The sequence below is a fragment of a genome, unplaced genomic scaffold (genome assembly GCF_019419815.1).
Source record: "Pyrus x bretschneideri cultivar Hongxiangsu unplaced genomic scaffold, Pyrus_bretschneideri_v1 Contig27, whole genome shotgun sequence".
Classification (NCBI taxonomy): domain Eukaryota; kingdom Viridiplantae; phylum Streptophyta; class Magnoliopsida; order Rosales; family Rosaceae; genus Pyrus; species Pyrus x bretschneideri.
This window is the reverse complement of record NW_025999579.1, coordinates 5,417,007-5,436,719: the sequence shown is the minus strand read 5'-3', so window position 1 is coordinate 5,436,719 and position 19,713 is coordinate 5,417,007. Positions and strand designations below refer to the sequence as shown.

Genomic DNA, 19,713 nt, shown 5'->3' with positions numbered 1-19,713 from the left:
AGCCACACATGAGGAATAGAGGTAGAGATAGCTAGAGAAAAATGAAAGCCCACTCATATATCTAAGTTTTCTTACAATAATGTGTATATTTCCCTTATTATTTGATTAATTACGCAATGAAAATATAAACACAAAACTGGTCATATACAACTAGTTACGAGATCGTTTTTCTCCGCTAAAATATTAATGCTAATTAATTTAAGATAAAGTGTAATTAAGCTGCAAAATTTGAGTGCAGCGTTTAAATGATGGCCACCTAGATTCTTTTAACTAGTGGACAACAAGTGACAATGGTTTGGCACCTTTAAATAATATATTATTGTTTTCATTTATTTAATTGCATGCGTTACTCACATCTTTTAACGTATTCATATACTTTAGCTTTTCTTATTTATATTATTGGCTTTTTGAAGGTTATAGCCCACTATTTACTTCAATTTTTCTTTTATTGCTAATGCACGTCACAAATTCGAAGCCGTACACTACATTTTAAGGTACAAAACCAAAATTAAGTACAAATTTTAGCTTAAGAGTTAGGAAAACCCCAACACTCTTAAAGGTCCACAACAGATACGATGCTTCCTTGATCTTAAAATTATAAATATAAAAATATTTTTAGATCCTAAAAGATTTTGATTTTGGAATTCTCAATCTAATATCAATAAATAAGTGAATAATTAAGTAAAAACTAACTCAAAAATCATATATATTTTCTTGTTGGGGCCCGAGTTAGTGTAAAGATAAGAGATTTAGGTGCAAGGTTAGACTAATCTGGACCGTTCCCTCATCGTTTAGTCGTCAAGGAGTCAAACCTCTTCAAAAGCCTAAAAAAATTTGAGCACGAAACCAGATCATATCAAATTTAAAGGAGATTTGATAGACATTTTATTATGCATTTCCTGCATGATTGCATGTCATGTGCAATGTTATTAAGTATATAATTAGGTGGGCACAAAAACGACGTGATTAAGATCAAGTTTTGTTATCATATGTATTCGAGTTACAAATATACTTTATTACATGAGGAAATTAATAATTAAAATTAACACGTGAATTAGTATATTCTGCTACTTCAATAGAAAACAATAATTAATTTCTCAAGTTATTGATATCAAACTCGCATGAGTGATTATAATGCATGACTTTAGTATATTTAGTTGCAATATATCCGTTTATATTGATACCAACCTTCAATGAATTTGGGCTATTGATACCAACCTTCAATGAATTTGGGTTAATACATTTTGTCAACCATTTTTGTTTTACAAATTTCCCACATTATACCTCTATAGACATTGACTTTATAAAAAATAAAAAAAATAAAAAAAAAATCCAATATAAATAGTAAACAAATATTTTTAAAAAAAGTCAATCTAATTGTTCTTCTCTTCCTCCAGCAAAGATTGTCATCCCACATACAGAGCATGTTTAGGTTGTCGAATATCTACGTTCAAGTTGTTCAGAATTTAAGATTTCCAAAACCCTAGCGAGTCGCCACAAAATACTGGATCATCACATGCGTAATGTAAGAGGAGAGCCATCACAAAACTGCCTTCTTTTGTTGGCTGGAATATTAGGAGAGTGAACTGTCAAAACCTATTGCACATTTTCACAATTTAAGGATTCATTTGTGTGTTTTGCAAATGACTAAAAACATTTTTAGAAAGAAAAAAAATATTTTTTCATCCTAAAAGCACTTGAAGTGCAAGTGTTTTTCAGGATTCACTTGTGTTTTTACTAAGGATTAGTTCAAAAAACATTTCACTAAAAAAAATTTCAATTAGTTTAAAAGTACTTCTAAATGAGCCCTTAAACTATGATTATTACATCTTTCATTTCATCAATAAAAAATATGCAACTCACATATGGAGTTTTTTTTTTTTTTTTTTGAAACAAAAAATATTATCTACATTAAAAGGGAGGGGGTGGACTTAGCCTCACAATATATTAGCAATAATGTGGTTCAAATTCGCCTTTGACAAGAATCAAATCTAAGATATCTCACTTATAAGTACTAAGTGGCTTAAGTATGGTATTGACTTGCCTTTTTAATCCAAAACCAGAGAGGTTGCTTGCTTGCCATAATATATATATAGTTATTCTTTGTATCGCTATTTATTTTCAAGTTGCCCTAGTTATTATTAGAATCTCCCTCCAATAAACCAAACCGGAATAGGATCCTCTCCGGATGATTTTTGTGGGGATTCGAATAATCAATCAATCGTGTCAGTTTATCGTATATCATACGGTTAAAAATTAATTTAAAATTGAATATAAATAATATATAACAAAAATTGACAGTACAATGTACGATAAATGGACACGATTGATTGATTTCCGAATTCCCACAAAAAAATCCAGAGAGAATCCTTGTCCAACCAAACCAGCCATTTTTCTGAGAAAATGTGATTGTCACATCACCATAAGGTGTATCATTTTATTAGTATTTTAATACATGAATATATATTAATATTATATCATGTTAGGTTATACATGAATCTATATTAATGCTATGCCTTGTTAATCTAATCACAATAGGAAACAAATTATATTTAGTATTTATAACTAATTACAGTAACTCAGGTAAGCATGACACATAAGTTTAAGGGATTTTTGATATAGGCGCTTTAGTTTTTAATTTGGCAGATCAAACATAAATGCCTTTTAATGATTTGATTAAACTTTTTTTTGTCATAATTTTGGTGTTATATGCACATTATATTGTAACAAATTTCCTATAATCTAACATTTTAATCAAATTTTAAAAAGGCACAAATGTTTAATCTAAATGATATAGAAAAACTGTAGGAAATTCTAATTTTCTCTAAGTTTAATTAATTAGGTCGCCGTCCATATTATAACATGTGAATTAATAATACCATGTATCAATGTGATGATTGAAAAAATATTAATCCAGTTTCCATCCTAAAAGTTGTGACACCATGTGATGAAACTGGAATGCCCTACTACTTCCTTCAGATCCCGAGTATCCACATTTAGCATTAGTCATTTGAACGCATTTATAATCTTAACCATTTGATTAATCTAATGGTCTTGAATTATTATATGCCCGCCTTGTAATATCCAACCAAAACACCATAACACTCACCCTTTAATTTCTTCTCGATCGATCTCCCTGTGGGTTTTCCCCTTCGATCATTTGCATCATAACTAGCTTCTTGACACACGCTCACGCATGTGACAATTGCTTTTGTATGCTAAGTTTGAAAAAAAATTATGGTTTTTTACAACAAAAAATAGTAAATTTATGGAAGAATATCTAGCAGCGGAATACATCATCCTCCCCCTCCAAATAGAGAGTGCTTTGTTGATGTAGGAAGTGAACCATGTAAGACTGTTGAAAGGAAATATGAGAACACAGAAGGAAATTTTAAGTTTAAAGAAAAAAAAAAGGGGAAGGATTTGATCGGAATTACCGTAACTCATTTTAATTCAATTGTAATTTTCGAAACTCTTGAGGGCAATTTTATAGTATGTTAAATGTTTCACCATTTTGGGATGCCATCATAAAACTATCTTCTTCTCTTTTGGCTAGAATACGAGGAGAGTCAAAACCCATTGCACATCTTTCACAATTTTAAACTATGAAATTATGATTGTGAATCTTTCGTTTCATCAATAAATAACTCACGTATAGTATTGACTTGCCATAATGTATAGTTATTCTTTATACTATTAAATTTCAATTTGCCCTAATTATTATTAGAATCTCCCTCAACAAACCAAACCAGCCATCTTTCCGAGAAAGTGTGATTGTCACAGGGTTCAAAATCCACCGTTGATGTGGAAGTTAGACTTGTGGTCAAGAGGAGACTGAAATGCATCTATGAGTCTTTTCGGCTCTTGGAAGGGATAGATAATCGTGGTTTGCCACCAGTTGTCCCCTCTTTTTAAAATTTAAAAAAAATCATAAGGCATATCATTTTACTAATATTTTTATACATGCATGAATCTATATTAATATGGGTAATATTATGAGTAATGTCAGAAAGACCAACTTTTTAAATCAAATTTTACAAATTATATGACGTGTTTGTTGATAATTGAATTATTATTCAAGTATTGAATTAATGTGCACATCATATAATTTGTAAATTTAATTTAAAAAGTTGATCTATCTAGCATTACTCTAATATTACACCATGTTAGGTTATACATGAATCTATATTAATACTATACAATGTTAATCTAATCACAATAGGAAACAAATCATATTTAGTATTTATAACTAATTATAATAACTCAGACCAGCATCAGCATATCATAAGTTTAATTAGGTGGTCCGTCCATATTATAATATGTGATAAGTAACACATGTACCATTGTAATGCTTGAAAAAATATCCTCCGATTTTCATCGTAGAATTTGGTGAATTGGTGACACCATGTGATTAAACGCTTGGGATGCCCTACTACTTTCTTCAGATCCCGAGTGTCCATATTTAGCATTCGTACATTTACACATATTTAGAATAAGATTAATCCGATGGCATTTAATTATTCTACGCCAGCCTTAATATCCAACTAAAACACCGTAGCACTCACCCTTTTCTTCTCGATCGATCTCCCCTTCGATCACTTTCATCATAATTATACTCAAAATTTGGAACTCTAAACTGATATACAATTTGCACAAATTAAGATAAGTCATTTACTCCATCTTTCGTTTGTATCAGATAACTCTGAGCAATTGATCGATATGAAATCTAATCGAGTTTGCTTTTGGGTCAGATTAATCTCTCATCCTCTTTTTACAAAAAAAATAAAAGCAATAAACCCTAAAAAGCTTTCAAACTCCAGATTATTTCTCAATTTGCATGTTTGTGTCAGACTGATTCCCACAAATTTTTTCTACTGATTTAGAAAAAAAAGAAAAAAATATATATATATATATATTTAATCAGAACGTGTTGGAAAATTATATTGTGATTATAAAAGGTGAATTATAGATTTGAAGAGAAAAAAGAAAAAAAGAGTGAAAGACGGGAAAAATGGCGTAAATTCTTTTAGTCGCGATAGGCGATGAGATTTGAAAAATGGGATATAGAAAATTATAAAACAAATCAGGTATGTTGTCTACTGCAACTATTATCATGTGGATAGGTAAAATTCATTAGATCAATCAAACGGTTAAGATGATTTTAAATGCGTGTAAATGCACCGATGCTAAATGAGAAGATTTGATATCCACTTCCTAAATTTCAGGTTTTCACACTTTTTGCCCATGCCCATTTGTCCTTATAATATAAGGAAAATTAACGAAAAGTCCAAAAAAAATTTAGTTTTAATGAAAAATGATAAATAAAGGTGTAGTGAATAGTACTAAGGAAATGTAAAATATGGTTTTTCGTTAAAAATGAATAGTATCGAGAGTGTTTTGTTAAAACTCCCTATAATATATCCAAGAAGATTCTCTTCCTGGCCACCTCAAGCATCTTGCTACAAAAATATATATAACTCTAACCACCACCCTAGCATAAGACATTCACACCAAAGCAAGAGAGAGAGAGAGAGAGAGAGATGGGGAGAGAGTTATGTGCAGCAATGGGAAATGGTGGAGTTTTCAAAAAAATAGGCAAGTCATGCAGCAAACTAGAGAAACGCTTAAACGATGGAGTTTCAAAGAGCAAAGTTGGCAACTTCTTCAAGTTAGAAGCAAGAAATAGTTGCTTCACCAAGGAGCTACGTGCTGGTCTAGCCACGTTCCTCACCATGGCCTACATCATCTCCGTCAACGCCACCATCCTCGCGGACTCAGGCGGCACTTGCTCCATTGCCGACTGCTCCACCACGGCGAACCAAACCGTCACCCCGGGTTGCATGATCCTTCCCAACGAAGGATACCAAAACTGCCTTGCAAAGACCAAGAGTGACCTCATTGTTGGCACAATTTTATCAGCCATGATCGGGTCGATTGCTATGGGCATGTTGGCTAATCTACCCCTGGGGTTAGCCCCAGGGATGGGGCCAAACGCTTATCTGGCCTATAATTTGGTGGGTTTTCATGGAAGTGGAAGTTGTCTTACCAAACTGCCCTAGCTGTGGTGTTACTTGAGGGAATTGCTTTTCTTGCAATTGCTGCTTTTGGGCTAAGAGAAAAGCTGGCCAGGCTCATCCCTCATCCAGTTAGGCTTGCTTGTGCAGCAGGAATTGGGCTTTTCATTGCTTTTGTGGGCCTACAAATCCACCAGGGAGTGGGCCTGGTGGGCCCAGACCCATCCACATTGGTGACAATCACAGCTTGTTCTAACACAAACCCAGCAACTGGTGAGTGCCTTGGGGGGAAAATGCACAGCCCAAAGTTCTGGCTGGGTGCAGCTGGGTTTATAATCACATGTTATGGCCTAATGAAGGAGATTAAAGGCAGCATGATATACGGCATCGTTTTTGTCACATTTATATCATGGTTTCGGGGCACAAGTGTGACAGTGTTTCCCAACACACAAATTGGTGACACGGATTTCCATTATTTCAAAAAGGTGGTAGATTTTCACAAAATTCAATCCACAGCTGGGGCTATAAGCTTCACCAATTTCAATAGGTCTGAGGTTTGGGTGGCTCTGGTAACCTTGCTCTATGTCGATGTTCTTGCCACCACAGGCACATTGTACACCATGGCCGAAATGGGCGGTTTCGTGAACGACGAAGGCGGGTTCGAAGGCGAGTACTCGGCGTACTTGGTTGACGCGGGGTCAACAGTCGTGGGAGCTGCACTTGGGGTGACCCCCATCGCAACGTACATAGAATCTTCAGCGGGTTTGACAGAAGGCGGGCGGACAGGATTGACTGCAGTGACCATCGGTCTGTGTTTTTTCGTGTCGTTGTTTTTCGTTCCTCTTTTGTCTAGTGTGCCCCCATGGGCTATAGGGCCTTCACTTGTGGTGGTTGGGGTGATGATGATGAAGGTTGTGAAGGACATAAACTGGGGGAAGATGAAAGAAGCTGCGCCTGCTTTCATGACCATGGTTCTAATGCCTCTCACTTATTCCATAGCAAATGGGATTATTGGTGGCATTGGGCTCTACATTGTTCTCAATCTGTATGATTATTTGGTAATTATGATTAAGTGGTTGATTAAGATGAAAACAATGGTGGGAAGAGAACAAAATCAAGTGTCTGCCACAGCTCCTGCCGACTCAGCAATTGAAGTTATTTGAAGCCACTTTTTGATTAAATTGTTGTTTTTGGGTGATTTTAGGAGGACCCTTCTGTAATCAGTGGTTTTTATTTTTGAATTTTTTTTTCCCTTATATTTATTATACAAGTGATATTGTGAAAGGAGGGACTCGAATACAGGACTTCGGGTGCATGGGTAATTTGTCAATTTTTTATTTCTTTAATATTTCAAGATCAACATCCTTTTTGCTGTAATTTATGCAATCTGTGATTAAAGACCAGCATTTTTTTCTACTTAAGACAATTACATATCATGGACAAAGATATGTTCGAGAATTACTGCAAAAGCATGTTTTAACAGACAAAACCCAAGAGTCAGAATCCATCAAGGGTTCCTTGCTCACGATAGAACTAAAACTAGGTCAAACTTTGTTAGACTACAACCTAATACGTGATTCCTGCATGCTGGTTTTGCAGCTCTATATAAAAAGAGTGTAACCATTTCCACCATCTGAACTAACCATCTTGCGTAAGACTTCTCCAGTAGAGGTAAAACTCGCACTTGTGGACCTCACATCTGTTAAGAGTTTGATACGTAAGGTCGTCTGTTGAGATGGTACAAAATAGCAATAATCACACGGTACATATAAATCACAAAAAAGTGTCATATATATGCGTTCAGAATCTTCAGATGCATCTTCGATACTAATGTTGTTTAGCTTGCTGAAAGCTTCCCGACCAATAGACAAAATTTTGAAGGAAAAAACTATCAATGTAGAGGAATGGCCACAATCTTATTGTTGTGTTTTGAAGGAAAATTACCCTCCGATCTGGTGTATGCCTTCCTCTGATAGTCATGCGTATTGGCCTTCCTCTGATAGTCATGCGTATTGGCAAGCGCAATGGGAGCTCCTGCATAACAATCGAATGGAGGAAACTTAACTCAAGCAAAACCTAAAGAATGCTTGGTATCCAGTAAAAAATGATCACACATGCAAGGCGAACGCAGGGTTAGGACTTCGATCAAACAGGGCGCATCCATTATAACAATCCGCTTGCTCATGAACATCTCCAAAATTAGAAGTTTGTAACTATCAGATGCACCATTCTGTGAAAACGAAAACACTCGTGTATGTGTATTCTGTACATAACGATAATTAAGCGTTCAAGTTTCCACATTGATTATTTTTTTTCCAATGTCCATATATTGATAGAACGTAAAACTTCAATGATCTACTGATTGACTTTACAAGATTGTGTCAAACTAACAGAACACTGAATAGATAATAAGTCAGCATATTGGGACAGCAAATTGCATGACAAGATTGAGGTAGCACTGCAAACAGGAGAACGATGAGCTTGGAAAGGTTTCAACTTGATCGACAGGTTCAGATTTTTCCTGAGGAAATTTTCAGGTCGACGGGCCGAGGGCCCACTCCAACAACACCGATATTGTCCCCACTTAACCACCTGCACAATCCTCAGGTGTGAGGTTTTATCACAAAAGGTCTCGGTGTTAATTAGAGAGGGGTATTTCTCTTTAAAGCACTCTTCTCTTCTCCCTCTGTCCGATGTGGGACTGGGGGTTCCAACACTCCCCCGCACGTGAGACCCCACTTATGGGTCACACGTCCACACATCGGCAACCACATGGAGCCATGTCAGGACTCACCCAATCACGCGGGGCCAATGGGGACCCACCCAAACACGTGGCATCTTTGGCCTACGTGGACAATCACGCGGGGCCAATGGGGACCCACCCAATCACGTGGCAGTACGGGCCCGTCCCCTGGCTCTGATACCATGAGGAAATTTTCAGGTCGACGGGCCGAGGGCCCACTCCAACAACACCGATATTGTCCCCACTTAACCACCTGCACAATCCTCAGGTGTGGGGTTTTATCACAAAAGGCCTCGGTGTTAATTAGAGAGGGGTATTTCTATTTAAAGCACTCTTCTCTTCTCCCTCTGTCCGATGTGGGACTGGGGGTTCCAACATTTCCAGACACAGGAAACGCAATGTCCTATTCTCAATGTCCTTTTCTCTTTTAATCATATTAGAAATCTGACTACGCTGCATCGAAAAGCTCGAATGTTACCCCTGCATTTAGCTGTACTGTAGTTAACGGAATACCAAATGACTCTGGAGTTCCAGTAAAGTTCTCGTTCGTTCTTTGAAAACTGTCATCAATCAAATCATATTCCTTTTTGGATGCTGCCACCTTATTGCCTGCCAATGACATTGAGAGTATATAACAAACAAAATTAAGATACTGAACACAAAGAAAACTATGTATACTACAGACATACACTCAGGAAACCCACAATAAAACAGGTAGGAGCATGGAATTTAATTGCGTCTTGCCTGATCTTCATTAGGATTCACAGCAGCTGTTGGGAAGAGATGACGACAAGCTTCTTGTTGGTTCTTGAATCTTCATCAGAAGGTGATGCGTTTTTTACGTTGGTTTCAGAGTTATTTTTCTCATGTCCCATCAAACTTAGATGCATCCGAAGCTAAGGAATTGCTGTAGTCACCACTTCTCTAGCCAGTGGAGCTTTATAAACTAAGCTGGTCTCACTTCTCAATCTTAGTATGAATCGTCATGATGCGAGCGTGTTTCATCCATCAGAATCGCTACTTACTCTCGATACAAACAACGTCAACTGAATGAGTGAAAAAATGCGAAAAATATTTGTAGTTTGAAGGGGTTGCCTCACTATGCTTAAGTGTGAACCTAAATGTTGACTTTAAAAACTACCGAGCCTAGGTGGCACGCAGGTCGAGTAACTAATAAGCTAACTATGTCCTTCAATTGTATGCGGGGCGGGGCGTGCCAACTCGTCAGCCGAGCTCGGCCAAGAAGTAAAATTTGTTGATGTTGCGTTGCGCTTGCTGACTACTTGATCTTGCGACTGCGGCCGAGGAAGGAAGACGTCTCGGCCTTCGGGTTCTAGAGCCTAAAGACAAGACTGCTAGTTATGCGAAATTCAATATCAAATTCAGCTTTCAATGTGCCAAATGTAGTAACTTGTAACACCTCACTTTGTCGAGAAAGCTAATGAGGTGACCTCTGCCAATAAGGATTCGGAAACCCTTCTCAACCGAGACTTGGACAAGTAACCAGTCGGCCTCGACGCAGTGCTGTTTATCCAAATTGAAGGTGCTCCTTGGTCGCCTGATTCTACGGCAACAGTGTTGTTTATCCAAACTAAGGGTGTTCACCGGTTGCCTTCACAATGTTATTTATCCAAACTGAAGATGTGTTGGCGGAAAAAGAAAATAAAAAATCGTAAGATGTTTAAGAGATTTGCGCAGGACAGTTGTGTGTTGAATTGGAGAGCTTTTCATGTTGCACGACCTCTTGCATTTATAGTGACTGTGTGTTTAGTAGCCAACCTGTGTAGTTCCAGTCAAAAGCAGAACACTTTTCTTGAGATAATTATCACAATATCCCTCGCCATTATCTCGATATCTAGGAAGGATTGGCAATTGTACTTTCCTTCTATTCAGACTAGATACACTAGTCACTTGATAAGGCTTGTATTTAGAGTTGTTGTTAACTTCAAATTTCCATGTACCACGTGCCATATCCTATCACCAACTCACCAGATCATCATCATGATAATTCCAACTTAAACAGGAATATGCCATTGCTAGCAAACTGAAGAGTGCGGCATCTCCTTTATTTTTGCTCAGAAGCATCCATGCATGCAACGCAACTTGCAATTTAATTGCATCAATATTTGCTTTTTTTATCCCATCTTTCTTTCCAATTAAATGCAAACTGTGCATTATCAAAAAATTCAACCTGATCATATCTCCCATTTCCGCATGCTGTCTTATCTTTAGATTCTGATAAGTAGCACTTTTCTGTGTTGATCATGATGTGAACCAACCAAGCTGCACAATGCGTAGCCACACATAGTCCTTGTACAATTGTTACTTCTTTCATATATTTGACTCTCACATCGCAATTGTAAGATAATTCCCATTTTAATAAATTCCTAATAAAATGGTAATATCAATTATGACCTCCTTCATCCAACGACTTAAAGTATTCGGGGCGAGTGCGTACAAAATCATGGCCTCTTAATATTCAAAGTCATCCGACAGTCCAGAATTTTGCTCATTCAACGACCTCGATTACTCGGGCTGATAGTATAAAATCGGATCCAAACAATAACACATCATTCCATAATTTTACGAAGGGCTTGAACCCGAGTCATGTACAAATACGAGTTCCTTCTCTAACCCGAGGCATGTACAATGTGTGACGCTAAATCGAAGGCTAGTTATTGCCCACAAGCACCCGAAAATCAGACGTAGTGCGACATTCTTTTGCAAGGGTAACTTAAAGTTAAACAATGTACTTTAAGCTTCACGATTATGACTTACACAGACACCCATCAGACCCGAACAAACAAAACAATAAGCTTCCTTTCGCTGGAAAAAAAAAGAAGAGACGTTTTCGCTAAACAATCATGATTCTAACAGAAAGGCTAAAAACTATTTATTCTAGCTCGGTACAGTTTACAATGTCAGGAATTATCGTTTTAGATGGATACGATTCCACCGTGGTTATTGCAGTGTATTCATAAGGAGTCTGTAACAGTGAATTAGTCGTGCCTTGCATGTGTGGCCTCAAGCTTTCTTTAGGGGGCTTTTTTCCATTGAGTTTTACTCGGTTAAAACATTTTTAGAGGCCGTTCTTTGTTACATGCCGTTTAATATTATGACTTTGGTTGATGTCTTTGAATGAAATCCATTTGATCTTTAAAAAAATGGAGAAAAGAATACATAAATTAAAAAAAAAAAAAAAAAAAAAGGAAAAAAAAAAAGAAGAAGAAGAAATTAAACAATGTACCATAAACTCTTCACGATCAAGACCAAACAAACACCCATGAGTGCAGAAATTGAAAAAAAGAATCTATCTTTCGCTTAAAGGTGAGAGCTTTTCCCTTAAACATACACGACCCCAACATAAATAAATTATTTTTTATTTTTATTTTTTTTAAAAAAAACCTTCATTCTATCGTGAAAAAAAAAACAACATAAAGTCATTGAATAAAAATTTACAAGAACAAAATAAGCTAAATTGTGAAGGAAGACTTCCTACCAGTGAGTGAGCTTTTGGGTTGCAAAAATCTCTGAAAACTTTTGTCTTTGAAGAGGAAGAGAGAGCATAAGCTTAAAGGGTAAATTTTGGTAGTGCCCTTGAACGTAGTTCAATTGGTTATGCAGAAATCAAATATTCTTATAAGCGCTTCTATTAGAAATATTTTTATTAGAAATACTTTGAATTTTTATTCAAAATATCAATACTTTGTTGAAATTGAAGAAGTATTTGAAGATGTCTTTTTTTAAATATAGTTAAAAACCTTTTTTTATTTATTGTAGAGAGCACTTTTGGGCCTTTTGTAAACGATCTCTAGCAGACTCCTAATACGATTTTTTGGTTCACCACATGAACTTTCAATTTGGTTTTATTCTTTAAAAGGTGCCAATTTGTTCATATTCACCAACCTTATCATACTTTTTGTTAATTTTCTTGGCTTGAATGGGCAAAAACAACCTTTCAAAATGACGAAACATTTGGCAGATGTCAGTGACACAATAGAGAAGGCGAATTGGTATGTTTTCGCAGATGACGTTTTATCATAACGGTAGAAAGCAAAAATGTGTATACATCATGCTGAGATTCGATTCCCATGATCTTCATCCCCTTAACATTTAACAAATTAACTCAATAACGCTATCGTTTGTCAAAAAAATAAAAGAATTGGCACGTTCTCAGAATCACGAGAGTCAAAACGAAATTATATTGATGGTGCAGGGGACAAATCATAATAAGATGCTAAATTAAGGTGCAAATTTTTATTTTTTTTTTTTAAATCCTCATGAAAAAAAAATTGTTATTCCCATCCCAATGTCTTATCTTCTTATGAATTTTTTAATACAAATTTGTCCATTTGTAAAATGACTAATAAGGACCTTAGTTACCCCCTTTTGCGTTACTTTTTTTTTTTTATAAAAAGAAAAAAGAAAAGTTTGGGTGTGATAACTCTCACGCTGTGTTTAGACGATTTGTCTCCCTTAAACACTAACTCGCCCTTCCCATCTCCTTTCATTTAGAGAAAGCAAAATCATTCAGAGAAAGCAAAAAGAATGAACTTAGAAGATAACGTTTCTATGGAAGAAGTAGATGATTATGTTTCCGTCGAAGAGGTAAAAGATAATTTTATGTGGGTCATCTTGATTTGTCGACATCGTACAATTGAACCATAGCTCTATGACTTTTTATTTGAATTTGCATTAGGTTAGGGTGCAATTTGTTTCATGTTTTCCTATGAGAATTCCTGAAATTCGTTTTCATTAGGTTAGGGTAACAATTCAAGTAAGGCATGTTTGTCGCAACTGACATTGATAATCGTGCAACTTGATGTGTTGTCTCCGAAACCTACACACAAATCCCTTTCTTAATTAGCACTATTTTCAACTTGATGTAATGCCCATTTATTTACGTATGGTGGAATTCGTTTGCAGCATGTACATCAATCTAGTAATAATTTAGCATGTACACATATGGTGGACTACTAGTGAATTTACCACAACTAAGGTAATATTTGCTTGACTATGCAATTGATTTACTTATACTCTTGTATGTTTATTCATAATGTGCAATTTTGGTACATAGTTATTCAAGAGTAGAGAAGAATTAATACAATGGCTTCGAGAAGTTGGGAAGGTCAATGGTTTTTTTATTGTGACGTTACTATCCGATCAAGGTGGAAAAGATAACAGGAGCCCTAGACTTGCATTGGGTTGTGAAATAAATGGACAATATGTAAGTCAAATTCACAAAAAAGACATAAAGGATGAGGATAGAAGAAATTCTGTAATGAAAAAATATGGATGCCCATTTCAATTAAAAGGTAAAAAGCTAGCAATTGATGATGATTGGATATTGGCGGTAGTTATTGGAGTGCATAATCACATAGCAGCAGGCCATTTGGAGGGTCATTCATTTGCTGGTAGATTATCGTCTGAAAAGACTTCGTTATTGACCGATCTGCCTAAAATTTTGCTGCAACCAAAGGAGATTTTGACTACACTAAAATGAAGAGACAAACGAAATGTATCTACACTGAGGACAACTTATAATGCACCTCAACATTTGAGGCTTTTGGAGAAAGGTGGGAGGTCCCAAATGCAACAATTGATGAGTAAGCTATCCAAGCATAGGTACACTGAGTGGCATAGGAGTTGCCTAAAGACTAATACTATTTTGGACACACCCGACTTGTTTGGAATTGTTACATGCATTTCCACATATTTTGATTATGGATTGTACATACAAGACCAATAGGTATCATATGCCATTGTTAGAAATTGTTGGAGTTACATCAACTGATATGACATTTTCTGTTGGTTTTGTTATCTTTCTGCATAACGAGAAGATAATTACGTTTGGGCCTTGAGTATATTGCGAGGACTCATGGATGGTATTGTTACGCCTGATGTTATTGTGACAGATAGAGAAATGGCTTTGATGAGGGCCATTAGACTTATATTTGGCACAAGTAAGCATTTATTATGTAGATGGCACATCAATAATAAAGTGTTAGCCAAGTTCAAAAAATTATAGAAGTCCAAGGAAGATTGCGATAGATTTTTGGAGAAATGGAATACAATGGTTGCATCTTCTACTAAAGCCGATTTCATAAGGCAGACAAAACAACTATGCAATGAGTTTAGTATGTATTAAGAGATGCTTCAATATGTGATAGATACTTGGTTGAATCCATAGAAAGAAAGGTTTGTTGTAGCATGGATCGATAAATTTATGCACTTTGGGAATACAACCTCAAATAGGTAAGCATTTATCACTTGTTACTTTATTTTCATTTTCATTTTCTAGTGAGATTGCTAAACCCTTGTTACTTTAACAGGCTGAGTCTTCACATGTTAAATTAAAAAGACATCTTGGAAGTAGCCAAGGAACATTTGAGACATCATGGGAAAGGAAAAGGACGGATAAATCTACTCGTTGTGATCCGTCATTGTTTGAGATTATGGAATCGGAGTAAGGAAGTTATTCACTAGGTGATCTTTGTCTTGAAATGAGTTCAAAACAAAAAAGGCGACCAAAGGAGAAGGTGCATCGCGCTCGTTCAGTTAAGCCAATTGAGTTAACTAATGCATTTCTAGGAGCATTGAGGCCATAAATTATTCTTGTAAAAGATGTGGCAGCTGATGGACATTGTGATTTCAGGGCAATTGCATCTATATTGGGTTATAATGAGGATAGATGGGTACAAGTGCGAAAAGATTTATTACAAGAGTTAGAGACTTACTCAAATTGCTACTCCAAGCTATATGGGTCTGAAATTAGGGTCCATGAGTTGAAGTATGCATTGAGATATTTTGAAACTTGTGAAAACATTGATCGGTGGATGACTATGCCTGATATGGGCCATATTATTGCATCATGTTATGGTGTGGTACTTATCCACCTATTGGATGTACAATTTCCTACATTTTCACCTCTTAGAACAGCACCTATACCACTAGCAGCATGTAAGGAGATTGCCATTGAATTCTCCAATCATCATTTTGTGCAGGTATAGATATAAGGATTCATTGTTGGAAATTTTTGCAGGTGATCTTATAAGGATTGCATGCATTTACTTTAAGTTATAAATTTCTTGTAGTCTAGTTTAATTAAGTTGTACTTTTATGCAGGTGTTCTTGAAATCAGGTCATCCAATTCCTCCTAAAGCGACAAATTGGGAAAGATACTGTGAACTATGGTGTTTAGAATGGGCTACTTCGTACATTGCTCGTACACAACAGTTCAAATTCATTGTAGGGTCCACTATTATAACTAGAGAGATCGTGAAGCTTGACGAAAATTGAAGCTGGTAAGCAGTGCCACCATGCTTATGCGTCAGGCAATTCCATATTCTGCTCATGGTATTTTTTTTTTCTAGTAAACTCCCGCGTTTCGATGCTTTTCTATATTTTTCTAACTAAATTGTTCTTGGTTTGTTCCTCAAGGAATATGAGTTGGGATTTTTCTGTCTTGTTTTGCTTTAGAATCCGTGCTCTTCTTTTAAATCCACGTCTTAATGTTTTATTTTTATTTTTTTTTTGGGAATAGTTACTAAAATATTTTTATCCCTAGGATTTTGGTTGCCCAAATCAGAACCCACCTCTCTACAACTCCTATTTGCCTTCCCTTGATGAAATTTCAGACAACATTCTCCATCATCATCTAGCATAACCTCACATACATGCGTTCCTTGCAACAAAAAAACCCCCAAGGGTTCGGGCTTGAGAGATGGTTTACTTGAGTAAGCTTCTCCATTTTCAATCCCGACCAATCGTGTACATCAGGTTGAAGAATAGAAGACCTCGGTTTTTTTTTTTTTTTTTTGGCTTTTATAAGAGAGTAATATTATTTGTTTATATTCTTTTTTTAAGAGAAAAGTTTATCTCTAATTATATATATATTAAGGGTTATTTTAGGAATAATAGTGGGTGAGAAAATAATATTTTAATTTTTTAACTTTTTATAGTGAATGTAAATATAACGTGATTAGAGAAATAAGACAATGAGGTGAGCCTAACAACTCTTAAAAAAAAAAAACAAAAAAAAAGTGGTGCTGTTGCTCCCGCCTGCAATGTACCCTTCCAAGACTTCTGACCAAAATAGATGGTTCTAATCGGAAGCAGAGGAAACCTACTCAATTTACTCATAACCCCTCAACCAAGCAAAATTAAAGCATTCAAACACAGACTTCTAAGAAAGTCAACAAAATGCAAACTTCAATTTTAAGCGGATAATCAAAACAAACAATCACCAAATCAAATTTCAAAAACACAAGGAAGAAAGACCAAGTCTCTCTCTCTCTCTCTCTCTCTCTCTCTCTCTCTCTCTCTCTCTATATATATATATATATTATTATATAGTGTTTGATGCAAGATTAGGTTGTTTTGATGATCACAGAGGGTTTTGGTCCCCACTGGCCTCTCTCACAACTGCTTCCAGTCTCCAAAAGACCAGTATTAGGCAAAGACCCAAGCTTTTTCTTTGGGTTTTCTGTAATAATTTGACCACCATAATTTTGGGTTTTCTTCATTCCCTACTTTTTGATCATCTCTCTCTTCCAAATTTCCATTTTTTGCATCAAAGTTTGAAACTTTGAGTGGAAAGGAGTGAGAGATGTTGGATTACTATGAGCAGCTTGCTTCCAGGCCTTCTTACCATGATTCTCTCAAGGTTCTTGAGGCAGATATTCAGCATGCCAATATGCTGTAAGTACAACACTACTACCTTTTTTTTAAATTTATTTATTTGGGTTTTGTTTATGTTTAATTTTGAAATTGGGTTTGTGAAATGTGGAATACAGTTGTGGGTTTCTGAATTTTTAGTGGTTTTATATGTTCTGCATTTACTGTTCTGAGGTTGAAAATTGAAACTGTACTCCTCACTATCCAAAAGGGCCACCAGAGAGTGATGTCTTAGGCTTGGATTTCCACATGAAGTTTGGTTTTGGTTATATGATGGATTGTTTCAAAGAGAGAGAGAGAGAGAGAGTTGAGTTGATCTTTTGTTTCAGCAGTTTTTTTTGGAACTAATATCCATTTGTGTTGTCATTGGATGTATATCTAATGCCCGTTGTTTCTGGTTTCATTGTTATGTTATCTGAATTTCGTTATGTTGTCGTATTGACCCCATTTCGCAAGCTTCAATCTTTATGTGCAGTATAATCTTGGTTTTGAGAACAAATTTCAGTTTTTTCTGTATATAATCTTGGATATGCTGCTGAATTCCGCCTATTATTCTTCATTAGATCCCGGTTTCTTGTTCAAATCGAACTAATTTTTGGGGTTTGTGGAATCTGTGAAATTTGAAAACCATAGTGAGGTTCAGCCCATAACCTATCATAGTTTTAAGAGCATCGGCTTATGTCCTTGCGTACCTTATTTTTCAATTTGGGTTGCTGACCATTAGAATGTTTCACCGAGTTAATAGACGAAGATATTTCATTTTTGTGGTTGATCAAGTGGAGTGACTTTTGATGTTACTTGAATAAAATGCAGGGCAGCTTCCATCCCCCGAAGCAAGGGTGGTACGGTTCTTCAAATGAAATTGGTTTACAGTGATTTGGCACACATTTTCCTGTTTTTGCTTCAGTGGATTGATTGCTCGTCTTCATGTTTATTTTCAAGTTACTTAAATCTTTTCCACATAATTGTATATAAGGTTGGTTTCTGCCTTGCCTGTTCTTATGTTTATAATGTAAATTTACAGCTTAATTTTGCCCCTTTCGTAATGGAATTCTAGTTCTTGAATGTTTGCGTGTTTGTTGGTTTTGTATTTCAGGTACGCTCAGATGGGAGATCAAATATCTCTTCATGTGGAAGGAAAGCTACCATCAGCGAATTTTACAGTATGTAAACTTTCTTCTAACTCTGGTAGTTGATTTAATGTCTGTATAAGATGCAAGTTGAACCTTATATAGAGGATGGGTGTTTGCGTATGTTTTACGGAAAACTTAAAAATGAGCCCGTCTGGTGCATAACATAACTTCACTTCAGGATTTCGAAAATTGATGACTAATTCTTTTAATGGATCTCGTTCCTACTGTAATTTCAATTTTACGGAAGCGTACATTTTGGTCTGCTTTTAAACTTCAAAGCGCATGAAGCAGCGTTGTTTTTGCAATTCATCATTATTCATGTCTTTCCCAACATAAAACTGCAGATGTTATATTGCCGTCCCTTCAGTGTCTCCATGGTGATTCATTGGAGATGCATATCACCCAAGAGGAAGCTCTAGAGATGGCTGCGAGGAAACCATATGGGGATAAGATAAAGCTTTCGGATGTGGACTTGGAGAGAGAAGATGAATGTGGCATCTGCTTAGTAACTTGCACCAAAATGGTTTTGCCAAACTGTTGCCATGCAATGTGCATTAACTGCTACCACGACTGGTATGAATAACGTAGTTCTTCCCTAATCTCCGAAATAATTTGTTCTTCCTTTGCTCGCTTTAGTTTCATCCAAGTGTTAGGCAGTTACCATATGATGATTTGGCTCATTATTTTTAACTGTTCACATATTTGCCTCTTTATATATCACAGGAACACAAGATCAGAATCTTGCCCATTTTGCCGGGGAAGTATAAAAAGAGTGAACTCAGGGGACTTGTGGGTTCTGACCTGCGGTAGTGATGTGGTTGACACTCAAACCGTGTTGAAGGAAGATATGTTGCGGTTCTATCTTTTTATCAACAGACTGCCCAAAGATCTCCCGGATGCGTTGTTCTTAACGTATTATGAGTACTTAATTTGATCAAACATACTAGAAATGGTGTATAGAGAAAGGCGATTGCCAACCATCACGAGTACATAGTCCGTTTAGGTTTTAACATCGTAAATTTCTTTTCCACTTCATGCCAAGCAAAATAATGTATATGGTTTGTGTAAGAGACAGAAATATATATCAGACGAGTCACCTCTTTTCTTATGCAATTTTGGTTTTGTGATGGAAGGCAATCAGAAAAAG

At 36.1% G+C, this 19,713-nt stretch overlaps 2 protein-coding genes across 2 annotated transcripts; both read left to right on the top strand.

Annotated features, from left to right (window-relative positions):
• Positions 1 to 5,543: 5,543 nt before the first annotated feature.
• LOC103950063 (adenine/guanine permease AZG2-like) lies at positions 5,544 to 7,462 on the top strand. The gene is given in 2 exon segments (XM_048588062.1): positions 5,544 to 6,036; positions 6,039 to 7,462. Coding segments are annotated over 2 exon segments (1,611 nt in total). The 5' UTR covers positions 5,544 to 5,564; the 3' UTR covers positions 7,178 to 7,462.
• A 9,493-nt stretch (positions 7,463 to 16,955) lies between these two features.
• LOC103950065 (E3 ubiquitin-protein ligase AIRP2) lies at positions 16,956 to 19,679 on the top strand. Its single transcript, XM_009361219.3, has 5 exons — positions 16,956 to 17,457; positions 18,247 to 18,409; positions 18,530 to 18,596; positions 18,911 to 19,139; positions 19,290 to 19,679. The coding sequence occupies exons 1-5, from the start codon at positions 17,366 to 17,368 to the stop codon at positions 19,498 to 19,500; spliced, it is 762 nt and encodes a 253-aa protein (XP_009359494.2). The 5' UTR covers positions 16,956 to 17,365; the 3' UTR covers positions 19,501 to 19,679.
• Positions 19,680 to 19,713: the final 34 nt, after the last annotated feature.

What these genes read in the sequence shown, in the direction of transcription:
- LOC103950065 (XM_009361219.3), top strand. Translation starts at nt 17,366, where the DNA reads ATGTTGGATTACTATGAGCAGCTTGCTTCCAGGCCTTCTTACCATGAT. An exon ending in ATTCAGCATGCCAATATGCT is followed by an intron (nt 17,458 to 18,246) that starts GTAAGTACAACA and finishes AATAAAATGCAG; the next exon opens with GGCAGCTTCCATCCCCCGAA. An exon ending in ATTAACTGCTACCACGACTG is followed by an intron (nt 19,140 to 19,289) that starts GTATGAATAACG and finishes TATATATCACAG; the next exon opens with GAACACAAGATCAGAATCTT.